At 45.5% G+C, this 15,887-nt stretch overlaps 1 protein-coding gene across 1 annotated transcript; it reads left to right on the top strand.

Annotated features, from left to right (window-relative positions):
* Window positions 1-1,272: 1,272 nt before the first annotated feature.
* LOC139472731 (uncharacterized) lies at window positions 1,273-15,151 on the top strand. Its single transcript, XM_071255183.1, has 5 exons — window positions 1,273-1,766; window positions 7,356-7,428; window positions 13,457-13,516; window positions 13,988-14,053; window positions 14,609-15,151. Exons 1-5 carry the CDS (start codon window positions 1,287-1,289, stop codon window positions 15,007-15,009), a joined length of 1,080 nt encoding a protein of 359 aa, XP_071111284.1. The 5' UTR covers window positions 1,273-1,286; the 3' UTR covers window positions 15,010-15,151.
* The last annotated feature ends 736 nt before the right edge of the window (window positions 15,152-15,887 follow it).

Below are 15,887 nucleotides of genomic sequence, written 5' to 3'. Positions count from 1 at the left end.
GGGAGAAAATGTTGATTCAGATTGATTGTCAGCTTTTTCTGACTGAGAGACAGACGAAACTACGGCAGGTTGATCAGACTTGACCCATGTCAACTCAGTCTGGCACAGAACAGATGAAGAGGTTTTAGCAGCAGTGGCTACAGCAGAAGAAGAATTAAGCTGCCTGGCGACGGTAAAGCTGATGTTTCGTTCTTGTTTAGTTTAAGAATTTTGATTTCTGTTTGATAAACAGGGCAGAACTTGGAGGTGGATATGTGTTGCCCATCACATTCTGAATATTTCACATCTTGAGGACAATCTGCACTTTCATGGTTGTCACCATAACGATGACAAACCATGGGATGTGTGCAGGTTTTCGAACCATGTCCACTTTTTTTACATTTAAAGCATCGGAGTGTATTGGGGACATACACCTCAACTCCAATGTTGACATAACCAGCTTTAATTGAATTGGGAAAAGGTCAACGGGCAAAAGTGAATAAATATGTGTTCGTTTGAACAGTAGTAGATTTATCATCCTTTCTGGTAACACGTTTGACAGACTAAACTTGATTTTTGTCCCGGCAATAGTTCAGAGTCCTCACACATTCCACCAGAAGAGCTCCACTGCGCAAACGTGTCACATTTCACCTCCCCACAATGGCCATGAACAGATCTGGACATACCAATTTGATTGGTTCATGATCTGTAACTTCGATCATTAGGAATCAGCATATGTATTAGCCTTATCAAACGAACTTGTATCCAAATAGAAACAGAATGATTGTTAGCCATGGTGAAAGAGGGAGGGGTTTTTGGGGGTGGGGGATTGGAGGAGAAAGGTATACGTGAGACTGCATGTGGCATAGATACCTGGGTGTCTGCTACGGGTGGATCAAAGGCATATGTTGTCTATTGGACATTTAGACCTTGGTGTCAGGGATGGGTAATAAGTAAGTTCCGCAGCGTGAGACAAAGAGAAGTAATTTACGCACATTATTAATGTTAATGGGGTTAGATCGAGATTAGTTACAGTAAACAAGAAATCTAATATTTTTAAAGTTACTTAATAGTAATGATACTCTCAACACGAGACTATTGTAGCAACCTACTTGGTATGAAACACGATAGTCTGATGAAGTTGCCCGCCTTATTTGCTGCTGTGGTGCCAAGTGTACGCACAGAAATTTTCTGTCAGAGCATTCCTGAGTTGGCTTTTTGTCAAACACGTGAGTCAGGCTGGGGTATATTTATCCAGCACCAACGCAGTAATCTCATAACTGTGGCGAGCTGTACAACATCCCTACATGATGGAACTAACAAGCGTTGTATTCATCTTTCTTGTGTCGTTGTGTGGTGTCAGAGACGTACATGCTGATACCAATTTGGCAGCCTTCTCTAGAAAACTAAACATGCTTGACAGAGAGATCAAATCGTGGAAAGGCACAGTTGCTGATTTGGGGATTGAAACGAATAACAACTTTGACATGCTGGAGTTATCACTGAAAGAAGAACTAACTAACACGTTCATCCCTGCCTTGATAACGTCTCTAGTGCAGCAATCGATTACTGGCATCCTCAAAGAAGAATACATAGGGAACATTGTCCGCGGACGTGTTCTTGATGAGGTTAACAGTCTTAAGTCCAGTATTCATTATACAAAGTCACAACTTCGATCAGTTAAACGCCAGTTAAGACAAGTAACACAGGAAAGAGACTCTTACAAAGAGAGTCTTGGCAAATTACGTGTCGAGCTGACCAAAGACTTTCAGGGAATACAGCAAAGGGTGAGTACAAGCACTCACACACTTTACACCTTCACCTATATCAGAGCCTGGTATTATTAATCAGAACCAGTCTATTTAATAAGCAAGGAACCTACCACAAGGTGCTCTATGAATATTCATAAGCCTGTGTGTATTTGTTATCTATCACTTGTTGTTGTCAATGTTAATCTGCTGCTTATCACACGATGTCATGCATATATATATCTCATCGCTCGGTTGTTGTCGCTTCAGCTTGATAACGGTGTTAGAATATACATCGAAACGTTGCTATATGCAATAAACCAGAAGTTGTTATCCATAAATTTGTTCGTTTTCCACTGAAAACAACGGATGATAATGAATTCCATATAAGGTAGTGCGTTTTACGATGGAGCTATGACTCACACTGACAGGAATGCTTGTAGTAGCAATGCATATGGTGTTGATGTAATGAAGCAAAGAAGTTGTCGACTGTTTGGAAAACATGTTTCGAAAGCAGCAGCTAGCCTTGCTTAATTCCATTTACTCAACAGGCTACTCAACAGACATTCAATAGGCTATTTAGCCGAGCAATTACATGCCTTAAGATCATGCCGTTCTATTTTTCATTTGAAACCATGGGAAAAAAAGAGTTATATACGGTTTTAACAAAGTAAATATACTCTCCCAAAAAAGAAACGCACAGGTGAAATGTTGAATTTAGTTCATGTAAATTGAAACTATGAAATAATTGGTTTCCACCGCAAATCAACCAACCACTAAAACACACCACCTGATGAAACATTAACCCTAAACAGGCCATTTTCCAATTGCATGAAGTGGAAAAGGATCACAAAGCGTGATGCACGTGAACATTTGGGAAGTTCTGCTCCAAGACGAGGGGTGTACAGGGATGACACCATAGAACATAGCTTTCACCTTTTTGTGTCATTCGATATGCCAAGATTTTGTGCCCTTGAACAACTAGAGGCTGAACAATCACCCGTTGCACGTCATTTTAACGTTCACCACAGTTCCGTTTAATGCCAACTTGGACCATCCCGCGACGGTCCGTCTGCGGCGCAGGATCTTTATACCCGTGTGTGGCATGTCACCATAGGGTCTACAGGGCATGTCACCATAGGCTCTACAGGGCATGTCTACAGGGCACGTCGCCGTAGGGTCTACAGGGCACGTCGACGTAGGGTCTACAGGGCACGTCGCCGTAGGGTCTACAGGGCACGTCGCCGTAGGGTCTACAGGGCACGTCGCCGTAGGGTCTACTGGGCACGTCGACGTAGGGTCTACAGGGCACGTCGACGTAGGGTCTACAGGGCACGTCGACGTAGGGTCTACTGGGCACGTCGACGTAGGGTCTACAGGGCACGTCGCCGTAGGGTCTACAGGGCACGTCGCCGTAGGGTCTACAGGGCACGTCGCCGTAGGGTCTACAGGGCACGTCGACGTAGGGTCTACAGGGCACGTCGCCGTAGGGTCTACATGCACGTCGCCGTAGGGTCTACAGGGCACGTCGCCGTAGGGTCTACAGGGCACGTCGCCGTAGGGTCTACAGGGGGCACGTCGCCGTAGGGTCTACTGGGCACGTCGACGTAGGGTCTACTGGGCACGTCGACGTAGGGTCTACAGGGCACGTCGCCGTAGGGTCTACAGGGCACGTCGCCGTAGGGTCTACAGGGCACGTCGCCGTAGGGTCTACAGGGCACGTCGCCGTAGGGTCTACAGGGCACGTCGACGTAGGGTCTACAGGGCACGTCGCCGTAGGGTCTACAGGGCACGTCGACGTAGGGTCTACAGGGCACGTCGACGTAGGGTCTACAGGGCACGTCGCCGTAGGGTCTACAGGGCACGTCGCCGTAGGGTCTACAGGGCACGTCGCCGTAGGGTCTACAGGGCACGTCGACGTAGGGTCTACAGGGCACGTCGCCGTAGGGTCTACAGGGCACGTCGCCGTAGGGTCTACAGGGCACGTCGCCGTAGGGTCTACAGGGCACGTCGCCGTAGGGTCTACAGGGCACGTCGCCGTAGGGTCTACAGGGCACGTCGACGTAGGGTCTACAGGGCACGTCGCCGTAGGGTCTACAGGGCACGTCGCCGTAGGGTATACAGGGCACGTCGACGTAGGGTCTACAGGGCACGTCGCCGTAGGGTCTACTGGGCACGTCGACGTAGGGTCTACAGGGCACGTCGACGTAGGGTCTACAGGGCACGTCGCCGTAGGGTCTACAGGGCACGTCGACGTAGGGTCTACAGGGCACGTCGACGTAGGGTCTACAGGGCACGTCGACGTAGGGTCTACAGGGCACGTCGACGTAGGGTCTACAGGGCACGTCGACGTAGGGTCTACAGGGCACGTCGCCGTAGGGTCTACAGGGCACGTCGCCGTAGGGTCTACAGGGCACGTCGCCGTAGGGTCTACTGGGCACGTCGCCGTAGGGTCTACAGGGCACGTCGCCGTAGGGTCTACAGGGCACGTCGCCGTAGGGTCTACAGGGCACGTCGCCGTAGGGTCTACTGGGCACGTCGCCGTAGGGTCTACAGGGCACGTCGCCGTAGGGTCTACAGGGCACGTCGCCGTAGGGTCTACATGCACGTCGCCGTAGGGTCTACAGGGCACGTCGCCGTAGGGTCTACAGGGCACGTCGCCGTAGGGTCTACAGGGCACGTCGCCGTAGGGTCTACAGGGCACGTCGCCGTAGGGTCTACAGGGCACGTCGACGTAGGGTCTACAGGGCACGTCGCCGTAGGGTCTACATGCACGTCGCCGTAGGGTCTACAGGGCACGTCGCCGTAGGGTCTACAGGGCACGTCGCCGTAGGGTCTACAGGGGGCACGTCGCCGTAGGGTCTACTGGGCACGTCGACGTAGGGTCTACTGGGCACGTCGACGTAGGGTCTACAGGGCACGTCGCCGTAGGGTCTACAGGGCACGTCGCCGTAGGGTCTACAGGGCACGTCGCCGTAGGGTCTACAGGGCACGTCGCCGTAGGGTCTACAGGGCACGTCGACGTAGGGTCTACAGGGCACGTCGCCGTAGGGTCTACAGGGCACGTCGACGTAGGGTCTACAGGGCACGTCGACGTAGGGTCTACAGGGCACGTCGCCGTAGGGTCTACAGGGCACGTCGACGTAGGGTCTACAGGGCACGTCGCCGTAGGGTCTACAGGGCACGTCGACGTAGGGTCTACAGGGCACGTCGCCGTAGGGTCTACAGGGCACGTCGCCGTAGGGTCTACAGGGCACGTCGCCGTAGGGTCTACAGGGCACGTCGCCGTAGGGTCTACAGGGCACGTCGACGTAGGGTCTACAGGGCACGTCGCCGTAGGGTCTACAGGGCACGTCGCCGTAGGGTATACAGGGCACGTCGACGTAGGGTCTACAGGGCACGTCGCCGTAGGGTCTACTGGGCACGTCGACGTAGGGTCTACAGGGCACGTCGACGTAGGGTCTACAGGGCACGTCGCCGTAGGGTCTACAGGGCACGTCGACGTAGGGTCTACAGGGCACGTCGACGTAGGGTCTACAGGGCACGTCGACGTAGGGTCTACAGGGCACGTCGACGTAGGGTCTACAGGGCACGTCGCCGTAGGGTCTACAGGGCACGTCGCCGTAGGGTCTACAGGGCACGTCGCCGTAGGGTCTACTGGGCACGTCGCCGTAGGGTCTACAGGGCACGTCGCCGTAGGGTCTACAGGGCACGTCGCCGTAGGGTCTACAGGGCACGTCGCCGTAGGGTCTACTGGGCACGTCGCCGTAGGGTCTACAGGGCACGTCGCCGTAGGGTCTACAGGGCACGTCGACGTAGGGTCTACAGGGCACGTCGCCGTAGGGTCTACTGGGCACGTCGACGTAGGGTCTACAGGGCACGTCGCCGTAGGGTCTACTGGGCACGTCGACGTAGGGTCTACAGGGCACGTCGCCGTAGGGTCTACTGGGCACGTCGACGTAGGGTCTACAGGGCATGTCGCCGTAGGGTCTACTGGGCACGTCGACGTAGGGTCTACTGGGCACGTCGCCGTAGGGTCTACTGGGCACGTCGCCGTAGGGTCTACAGGGCACGTCGCCGTAGGGTCTACAGGGCACGTCGACGTAGGGTCTACAGGGCATGTCGCCGTAGGGTCTACTGGGCATGTCGACGTAGGGTTTACTAGTTTACATACAATTAGTTCCCTGTTTACACTGCAATATCGATAAAAGGTACTACTCGAGAGTGTTTCAACATAACCACTGTTTAGTGTCGATTTCAGATTAGAACAAAAAGTTAAACCAGAAATGTGTACATAAAAGTGTGAAGCCAGCAAGTAACAAAGAAATGTGCCATTCACAATTTCTACAGGAAAATGTCTACTAGGTTTACAAATCTGTAAAACATACTGCCAAAAACCTAGTGAGATTCAATGACAGTATGAAATATCAAATTAATAGCAATGGTAACAGTAATAAAGTCAGAGATAGTAATATTCACCAAGTTTCAACAATGGCAGTACAAAATATCAAATTGATAGCAATGGTAACAGCAATATAAGTCAGAGATAATAATATTCACCAAGCTGCAGTAATGGCAGTACAAAATATAAAATTGATAGCAATGGTAATAGCAATAAAGTCAGCGATAATAATATTCACCCAGCTGCAACAATGACCTTGCATCACCATTAACAGCATTGCCACATAACACAACCAATTAGAGACCTTGCACCACCATTAACAACATTGCCATATAACACAACCAATCAGAGACCTTGCACCACCATTAACAATGGATATTTTACTCCTATTTGAATAGGAAGCATGGTTCCGGATATCTTATCTGTACCTGTGAGAACACAGTACATTATCACACAGGCTAAGTTGTACTTGGTGTAAATATGTGCGACATGTGCGAAAAAAACCCACGTAACCACACTTCAAGATTAAAAAAAATGTCAGGAATATACTCCTGTATATACTCAAACTGTCAGATAGATACTCCTGTATATACTCAAACTGTCAGCTAAATACACCTGTATATACCCAAACTGTCAGCTAAATACTCCTGTATATACCCAAACTGTCAGCTAAATACTCCTGTATATACTCAAACTGTAAGGTAAATACTCCTGTATATACTCAAACTGTCAGTTAAATACTCCTGTTTATACTCAAACTGTCAGTTAAATACTCCTGTTTATACTCAAACTGTCAGGTAAATACTCCTGTATATACTCAACCTGTCAGATAAATACTCAGGTTACTTTGTTTTTTTAATCTTTCGAATTTTCGAATTTTATAAACGTTGTGACTAAGTTTCAGTTGCCATGGTGACCACGCCTAATGACATACTGGACCGTTGTCCCAGTTTTGCGGGGGCAGTCCGGTAGCCTAGTGGTTAAAACATTCGCTCGTCACACCGAAGACCGGGTTCGATTCGCGACATGGGGACAATGTGTGAAGCCAATTTGTGGTGTCCCCCGCCGTGATATTGCTGGAATATTGTTAAAATAGGCGTTAAACCTCACCCACTCACTCCCAGTTCTACTGATTTCGTCATAATATTGTCTTTGTGTTTGTGTTATTGGTTTGAGTTTGTCGATAAATTGATCTACCAGACTAAACTGAGCTTTCATCATTACAGATACAGGAACTTGAGAAACGTGATGCGCTGCGTGAGAAACACATCCAAGACTTGACGGAACAAAAACAGAAAGGTTGGATTTCTATAATCTGTTGGCAACATTGTAAACTGTCTTTATCATCAGCATGTGATGATACCAGGTCTTTGCCAAAAGGGTCAAATGAGGGAATTGTGTCGGACATCATTTGTGTCACTGACGTGTCAAATTTGGAAATGTCCTTCACGTTTACCATTAGGCTTTTCGAACCTGAAACCCTGACTAAACAACAAGAGTCAGATTACGGTCTTTGAGATCTTGGCAGAAAGAGCATGCTTCAAAAATTGTGAAATGTAAAAACCAAAGGCTGGAGCTGATGGAATATAGACATGATACACCAGTCCCGTGTTTCTAAAGGCAGCGAGAAGCGTCATTAACACTTCTAACACTGTACAGTAGACATGATACACCAGTCCTGTGTTTCTAATGGCGGCGGGAAGCGCACAAAACCGTATCGTTTTGTTTCTTTTATCATTCATTCACAATCTGTCCTTTTCGTGAAGGCACACCCTATTAAAGGATTAAGGGATGCCCTGTTACTATTAACTCAGCTATTTCCAAGGGACAATTTTTACCTGCATGTCAAAATATTTCTACAGGACGATGATCTCACTGTCTCGCGCTCATTATTGCGGTAAACTTTCTTACAAATGTCATGCATTTCAGGGTTGAACAGCTTACAAAAGTCGAAAATTAAAAATCTTCCAGACTAAATGTGACATGTTATTGGCAATTGTATAAAGAAATAGAAATGCATGTACTTTCTACTCAATTACCCATAAGGCATTATTTCCATTACCAACACATTCCATAGATTTTTCAGAAAACTATTACATACAGTTGAAAAAACAAACTGTTCAAGGGAGAAAATTTTATTGCGGTAAGAGCATATGTCATCATATTGTGTGGGCGCTAGCCGTAGGTCAGGACATGATTATCATTTTCGCGAACACCTGGTGTCATCACTGATTTTCAGTGGTCATTCACATACTTTTTACCGCTATTTTGACCTCTACACAAAATGGAATCTGTTTCGGCGGATAATCTAGATCTTATCTATTTACAGTCACGAGTCTAGTTTCATCACTTGGCCTTACCTCGATCAGCTTGATCGTTCGTGTAAATGTGGAAAAACACAACGTAAAAGCTGATCTATAGTACACAATGACAGGTGGTTCCTTGAGATGGCAAATGTCCCCTGGAGGCTTATGATATAGACACAATAGTTTTGTTTTCGTGCTAAATACGCAAGGCCTAGTTGCATGGAATGTTGGCTGCCATTTTCATTTGGCGTTGATTTGGTTTGCCATTAATATAGACATTTTGCTAAACGGTGACATTTATCACCAAATACATTCAGCTTTAAAAGCGCCCGAATAGTAACACTGGAATACAGACATAGGCGTAGATGTCAGTAGTGGGGTCCCCAGACCGGAACGAACGTTTTTATGTTTGTAGGGAAGTTGTTGAATGCTGAAAGACGTTCCACGCATGCGCAGTTCTTTATTACGGTCGAAGCCGAACGCTGTCTGCAGATCCGTATTTTCTTACACAGACAGCGCAGAGGGTTTCAGTGGCGGTGGAACCCCCCTTGTCAAAACATTAAAGTAGAAAAATATTTTGAAGCATAAATGAAAATGTTATCAATTGATTATGAATCCGACGTTAGAGTGATAAAGGTGCCTGGCATATCTGTGAAAGGTATCTCACGCAAAGTTAGTGAGTGAGTGAGTATGCTTTTAGCATTATTCCAGCAATATCACGGCGAGGCACGCGAAGTAACAAGAATCTGTGACAAGTCATAGACGGAAATTGATCAGCAAATATCCTTCCGCCGCACATGTGGTGGGTGAGTTGGTTTTAACGCCGCTTTAAACATTATTCAAGTTATATCACGGCGTGTCAGCTTAATGTGGGAGGTAAGCCCAAAGTGATGCAGGTCTCAGACGTCTACCACTTCTGTGAAACCCACGAGCACGGGTATGGTGCTGACAAACCTAGAAACGTGATCGGGAAACAGGGATTCGAACCCACAATCGCGCCCTATAGACGACTGGGCCACCCGTGTCACCCGTGTATTGACACTTTCAGGAGAGTCCAGTTGAGTAAAATTTAGTCCCTTAAATATAGTTATCTTATTTATACAAAGGGACAGACAGACAGACAGACACGGTTGACCAAGTCGTTTTATGCGGCACAATTCGCCGTGGAGGGTTGCGTCCCCTAGGCGTGCAAGAAATCTATAATCGTAGATTCGAATCCCAGCACTATACAATATTTCGTATTTTCCTCCCACATCAAGCTGACACACCGTGGTATAACCGAAATACTGTTAAGAGCGGCGCGAAATAATAGTCATTCAGGGTATCCTTTTTGACGATCCTTTATCGATAAATTACTAGTATGTCAGATAACCAACGACCTTTTAACCCACAGATTTAGTTCCTACTTAACGGACTTAAGTATGCACATGTGTTATTGCCGTGACTGAGTTAAATACCTGGGCGCATTCATCTACAATCAAATTTCATGTCCAGTAAAAAAATTTAAAATAAGCAATACGAAATGTAACAGCGACAAGGCAACACGTACTTCATCACTATGTCAGCGGCCGACATGTTTTACAAATACAACATTCATCATGGTGGCTACCGTCGCGATAGCTTCGATGCTATGTTTGTTTGTGATAAGGTTGAGGAACTGGTCAGTAGTTCTTGGTATTTTTCCGATCAAAACACAAACATGAGTTCATGGTCTGATGGTTCTTAACAAACCAGAATGATGTCTCATGCAGGCAGGGCAAGGGCCAGGCAAGTCGGGCTCGACCAGTTTAAAAATATGTTCCCATGGTAAAGTGAGAAGAGCAGGCTTGCAGTCACTAGATCGAGTCGGTACAGTCACTAGATCGAGTCGGTACAGTCACTAGATCGAGTCGTTACAGTCAATAGATCGAGTCGTTACAGTGATTGATGTCATGAGCATCGATCCATGCTGAAGACATACTTAATTCGTAGGGCACCAACGCCCGCATCGAACAATTTTGTGACTGTTGTCGCATGGTTTATTTGGTTGGTTTGTTGTTTAACGCCGCACTCAGCAATATTCCAGCTAAATGACGGCAGTCTGTAAAAAATCGAGTCTGGACCAGACAATCCAGTGATTAATTTATATGAACATCGATCCACGCAATTGGGATCGATGACATGCATCAACCAAGTAAACGAGCCTGACAACCCGTCCTCGATTCTTACGCCAAGCATAGTCGCCTTTTACGCCAAGCATGGGTTGCTCAAGACCTTATTCTACTCCGGATCTTCACGCGGAAACAATGCTTTGTCGCAGGATAAAGTATAGTCGGTGCCTTTGATCTTTTAGCGAAGCATCTTAGAATAAAAATAAAGACATATTTTATGCATGATGATGAGGTAGATTTATTTAACCAATGAAGTAGGCTTAATTTTTTACCTCAACATGCAATCTGAAACGAAATAAGGTAAGACTGTAGTAAGACTTGTAGATCTAGTATCACTCCACACTGTATTATCTTAACGTGATCGGCACAAGCAGCCGAGCGCCAAACTATGACATGCTCCTAACCAGACACGTCACACTGACGTCATAGCTCGCCCCTTCGCTAGTCAAGGCGTTTCTTCACTGGCAGTGAGATGTGTCGCTCGTGTTAGGACGTAAACGGTGGGTAAGTTTTCAGTTCGTAGTTCAGAATTTTGTTAGGATATTAAATGAAACAGACATTGTAAATATAGTAAGATTGATGTACAACAGAATACATTTTGAAGGAACCAGGTGCTTGCTTCACACAATGTTTACACCCAGACGTTTGTTTAGCCTGCCACCGGGGATAAACAAACGTCTGGATGGAAACATTCATACCTCGTTTCAACTGAAAAGCTTGTTTGTTCTATTTTAATCAGTATATTGCAAAAATATGCTTGTAAGTTTTATCCTCTGAACTAATAAGAACTATTTACAACTGAGACTGAAGACTAGATGATATGAGATTTTTTCTAAATCTGTTCAGTCATAGTGTCTGCTATGTTTTTTCGCTCATATGTTTTAATACGTTGTTCTGCATCATATAATGGCAGAAATCTACTGAAATACATCCCCACTACAGACCAGGGCTAAATGTATCAGCCTCATTATTTTAACACTCAGCTTTGTCCTTCTAATCCGGAATATCTTATGTGGAATAAATGTATTTTTGCAGGGCACCCACATAGTTTTTTGAAGGATGGCAAGGAAATGTAGAATATATAAGGGCAAATGTGCATGATTCTCATTATTTTATGACTAAGTTAGAACGGACGTTAAATGCGAAAACAATTTGGCGCTTGGCACACTGGCAATCGGCATTTCAATCTTAAAACGTACGTGTTTATTTCCTTCTTTACACAACCAAACACCGTATCAAACATCTTGTAGTGCCGGCGACAGTTTCTGCCTCAGATAGAATCTAGTAAGCTGATCTGTGATGGATGTACTGCCGCCATCGCTCGGAATGCTGAATTATGACAGTGTTGCAAAGAATTTTCCTGACACTGAATTACCACAGTGTTGCACACGCGCTGAGTCATGTAGACCTGTTGCTCTTTTACATTTATTGCATCATCATGAAAAGTTTATAACTGAAATATTATTCTGTAGCATTTCGTATATCGTTGTTTGTAATACTGTGTAGTCCGAGACATCAAACGACGTAAATTGCACCAGTTTCAGAGTCTAGTTAAGAGAGTGTTTGTATCGGGGAGTTTGGGGACTAAAACATCAAGCAAAGTCACTCGGAACAACAAATAATTTACGATAGGTCGCAGCACTCTACATTTAGTAGCCTGTTATCATCATTTAGCAAAAAGCAATATGGACACAGAGAAACCATCAAGACAGTTGTCTATTTGACGATGTATCCACAGACGTTGAAATGCACGAAAAATATATTTTCCTCCAGAATTACACTGGTGGGCGTCATATCCTGGTCAAAATATATATAACGATGTGCATTGGTTCTCACTGACAACAAATACCTGAGAATAATTTAAATATACAGTAATAACATAGCAGGCAATGAAAATTAGAAAACAATGTTCAGTATTTGTATGTATTATGTAGATTTGCTCTTCACAGTATTGATACTCAAACAACAACTTGTTATTGTTATTGATATTGTGCAACAACGCACAAACTTGCGGGGACTGTTTCATTGTCATAACAATTCCACCCACAACTAACGAAGACTAAAATACTAATAGGTAGGTAGCTGATGTAATACCACGTTGTAATGTTCCAATATGATAAATGCACATATTCTGTGTTTCAATTTATTTGAGATCTGGTCTTTCTTGTGTACAGCAATATAAACTAACATGTTTAGTCCTTAGTCCTCATAATGGTAACATATCAAACCCTTAAAATGACATATGTCTACTAGCCTAGTCGTTATGATATCTGAACTATTGGGATGTTTGGCAAGGACTATAGGACGATTTCTATCGCTGGTGTAGTAATGTACGTTCATTTATGTTGTATGGTGTATGATTATATTATTATGACAACAAAATAACAATCTATTCAGTTCCTGCAACTTCAACCAAGAGAAGAGATATATCTCAGCAGGTAGCACAGAGGCAGTGTGCAGTTTAGATTTATATATATTCAGGGAGTGTTTTTTCCAGCAATCTAAATCTAATAAATACAATTTGTCAGTCACCATGCTACGGTATATCAATAATACCTCTACTACAACAAATGTATTATATATCATGTTTATCAGTGAATAAATTTGAAAGTCACACATTTGTTGAAAGGCAAAAGCTTCTCTTAGGCCAGTAGTTGTAATGTTTACCTGCAATATATAGTTTTCTGAACAGCATATATGGGGGTGGTGGGTAGTCTAGTGAATAAAGCATTCGCTCTTCACGAGATCGATTCCCCCACATGGCTACAATGTGTGAAGCCTATGCCTAGTGTTCCCCGCCCAGATATTGCAGGAATATTGCTAAGAACCTGTAAAACCCAACCCAACTGAACAGCATATTTTGTGTTTCAGCCTCGAACGACTCGAGCCACAGAGAAAGGGCTGCACAGATGACGACAGTGACGACCCACGGTAGGTGGGAGAACCCAGCAGGTGGTAGATACTGTCACTGTCCAACTTTTGTACGAGATGAGGTCACATCAACATGTAACAAATATAAGCCTGAAAGTTCACTCCAAAAACATTCATATGAACAGTCTCTACAATAACAAGCTGATAAATGTAGTCTCTTATTATTCTAATAATTTGAAACAAGTCAATTGTATTGCCAGTACCACCATAAGACTCAATCCAACAAGCCTGTACAGACGCGCGGCTCAGAGGAACAGCAATCTCAATTTTTGTGTTGTATATTTATGATAGGCGTTTGAGTGATTTATTAGTCACTAGACTACCTCATAATAATACCTCTACTAAGATGAATGGTTTTGAAATTGTATTCATCAGTCACAATTATAAAAACCTAAACTTTGCCGAATATCTGATATGTATAATGCTTATGTGGTTTGTATTGTTTTCTGAACAGCATGTTCTGTGTTTCAGCCTCGAGCGACCCGAGTCGGACCACGAGGACACCAGTGACGACCACAAAAAAGCCTGCTACACAGGGAAGGTGGGAGAACCCAGCAGGCAGAAAGCCCACACTTTAATCCCTCCAACAATTAACAAGCTGGGGTATAGACCCGTGGGGGTTCTGACTTGCGTCTTGCATGTCATCGTATTCCAGTTTGTCGATCGGTGCTCATGTTGTCAACCATTGGACTGTCTCTCTGTACCAGACTCCGCCATCTTATTGCTGGACTACTGCAAACAAACAGACTGACAAACTCCAATGTCATGTTTTATAAGATCTATCTGATATTTCCAAACAACTGTACTGACAGTATCATCTCATAAAGCTCAGTTCATCAAACGTTGACACTCTCCAGCCACACACAGAATAATGTTACAACAACTGGATGTAACAGAAAGATTCTAAACATTGACCACATAATCCTTGATTACATGAACCAGCTGTCGTCCTTCCCCTTGATCCTTGTGTTGTCAGCCATGTTGGAAGTGGTTGATGACGTACCGTGTCACGTGTCACCACGTTGAGGTGTGAACCATGTAGATGTATGACGAAGATGTCTGGAAGTGTACAGAGTTTACTTTGTGTTACAGCGACTCCATCACCAGCAGACTGCGAGGACCTCAGTGGCGCCAGCTATGCCGGGAACCTGGAGGAGGTGAAGCGGCTCCTGTCTCGGGGCGTGGACGTCAACTGTAGGAGGGTGTGGGGGAGCATGACACCGGTGATGTGGGCAGCAAGGTGGGGACACAGAGACGTGGTGGAGCTCCTGGTGGGTGAAGGGGCCGATGTGTCACTGGTGGACGTGGACGGTGACAACACCCTTCACTACGCCTGTATTGGAGGAGACATGGAGACGGTGAAGTTTGTGCTGTCTCTGCACGTGGTGGACATCGACGCCAGGAACAACGACGGGCGGACGGCGGCGGACTGGGCGAGACTCAGGGGACAGACGCGAGTGTTGGATCTCCTCGTGTCCCGCGGCGCTCAGTGACGTCAGTGTCGTGTTTGTGTGGACGGTGGGGGGAGACCTGACAGTGACGTGGTGTGCCGTTCACGTCGTCGTGTGTACATATGTCTTTATTTACGTGAAACTGTTTGTTGTCTTTGGATGTGAATAAAACTTGTAAAAACTTTGTCAGACATTTTGACATTTGTTGTGTTTGGAAGTTCTCATGATCAGGTAAGAAAATTGTTAACTGAGTGTAAATAGAGACGATGTGTGATTGGTATGTAAGCACCGCACCTCGTGATATGTTCATGCATGCCGTCATATATTTCTGTGTTAGTTTTACGCCATAAGTTTGTAATTAATCATGAAAAACACAAACAAACCTGTTTGTTTACATCTCACTGCACTCGGTGACGTCAGACCGAGGCGAGGTTCGCCCAGCTGACGTGGCGCCAAATGTACAATGACAGTGACGTCACACTGTCGATGACGTCACGGCATTCCAGCTTAGGTCTAAACACTAAAGCTGCCGGCTGTTTTCTCTGCTAAATACGATATCGGTAATTCACAGGGCTGCTAAATGCTGGCTTCACGGCATATGCAAGTACAGCACAGGCCTCATGTGGGCGATATAGTTTAGCAAACGGAGATGTGTTGCATATTATTGCTGCTGAAATTTAAAAAGAAATATTTCTGATTGGCGAGATATTTATTTTCTCTCTCCCATTTCACCATTTCAATCAAGCTACTTCCCAGCGCGTGACACCTTTACACTCTCGTCTCACGACTGACCAGATTCCCCAGATGAATTCAGAGCTATAGATAGGCTCTGGGTTATTTGTTGTTGTTTTTCACCCTCAGGGGCAGGATGCCAGAGGGACATATATGTCTCTCCTCTTCAAACCTCACTTGGAAGTCGA

Source organism: Haliotis cracherodii, unplaced genomic scaffold, assembly GCF_022045235.1.
Source record: "Haliotis cracherodii isolate W230 unplaced genomic scaffold, xgHalCrac1.p SCAF_25, whole genome shotgun sequence".
Taxonomy (NCBI): domain Eukaryota; kingdom Metazoa; phylum Mollusca; class Gastropoda; order Lepetellida; family Haliotidae; genus Haliotis; species Haliotis cracherodii.
Note: the sequence above shows the minus strand (reverse complement) of the source record. Positions and strands in the feature narration are given on the sequence as shown.

Excerpts from the sequence above, each read along its gene's own strand:
- LOC139472731 (XM_071255183.1), top strand. The coding sequence starts at position 1,287 with ATGATGGAACTAACAAGCGTTGTATTCATCTTTCTTGTGTCGTTGTGT. Across the intron at positions 7,429-13,456 it reads GACGGAACAAAAACAGAAAG|CCTCGAACGACTCGAGCCAC; the intron begins GTTGGATTTCTA and ends TTTGTGTTTCAG. Across the intron at positions 14,054-14,608 it reads AAAAAAGCCTGCTACACAGG|CGACTCCATCACCAGCAGAC; the intron begins GAAGGTGGGAGA and ends TTTGTGTTACAG.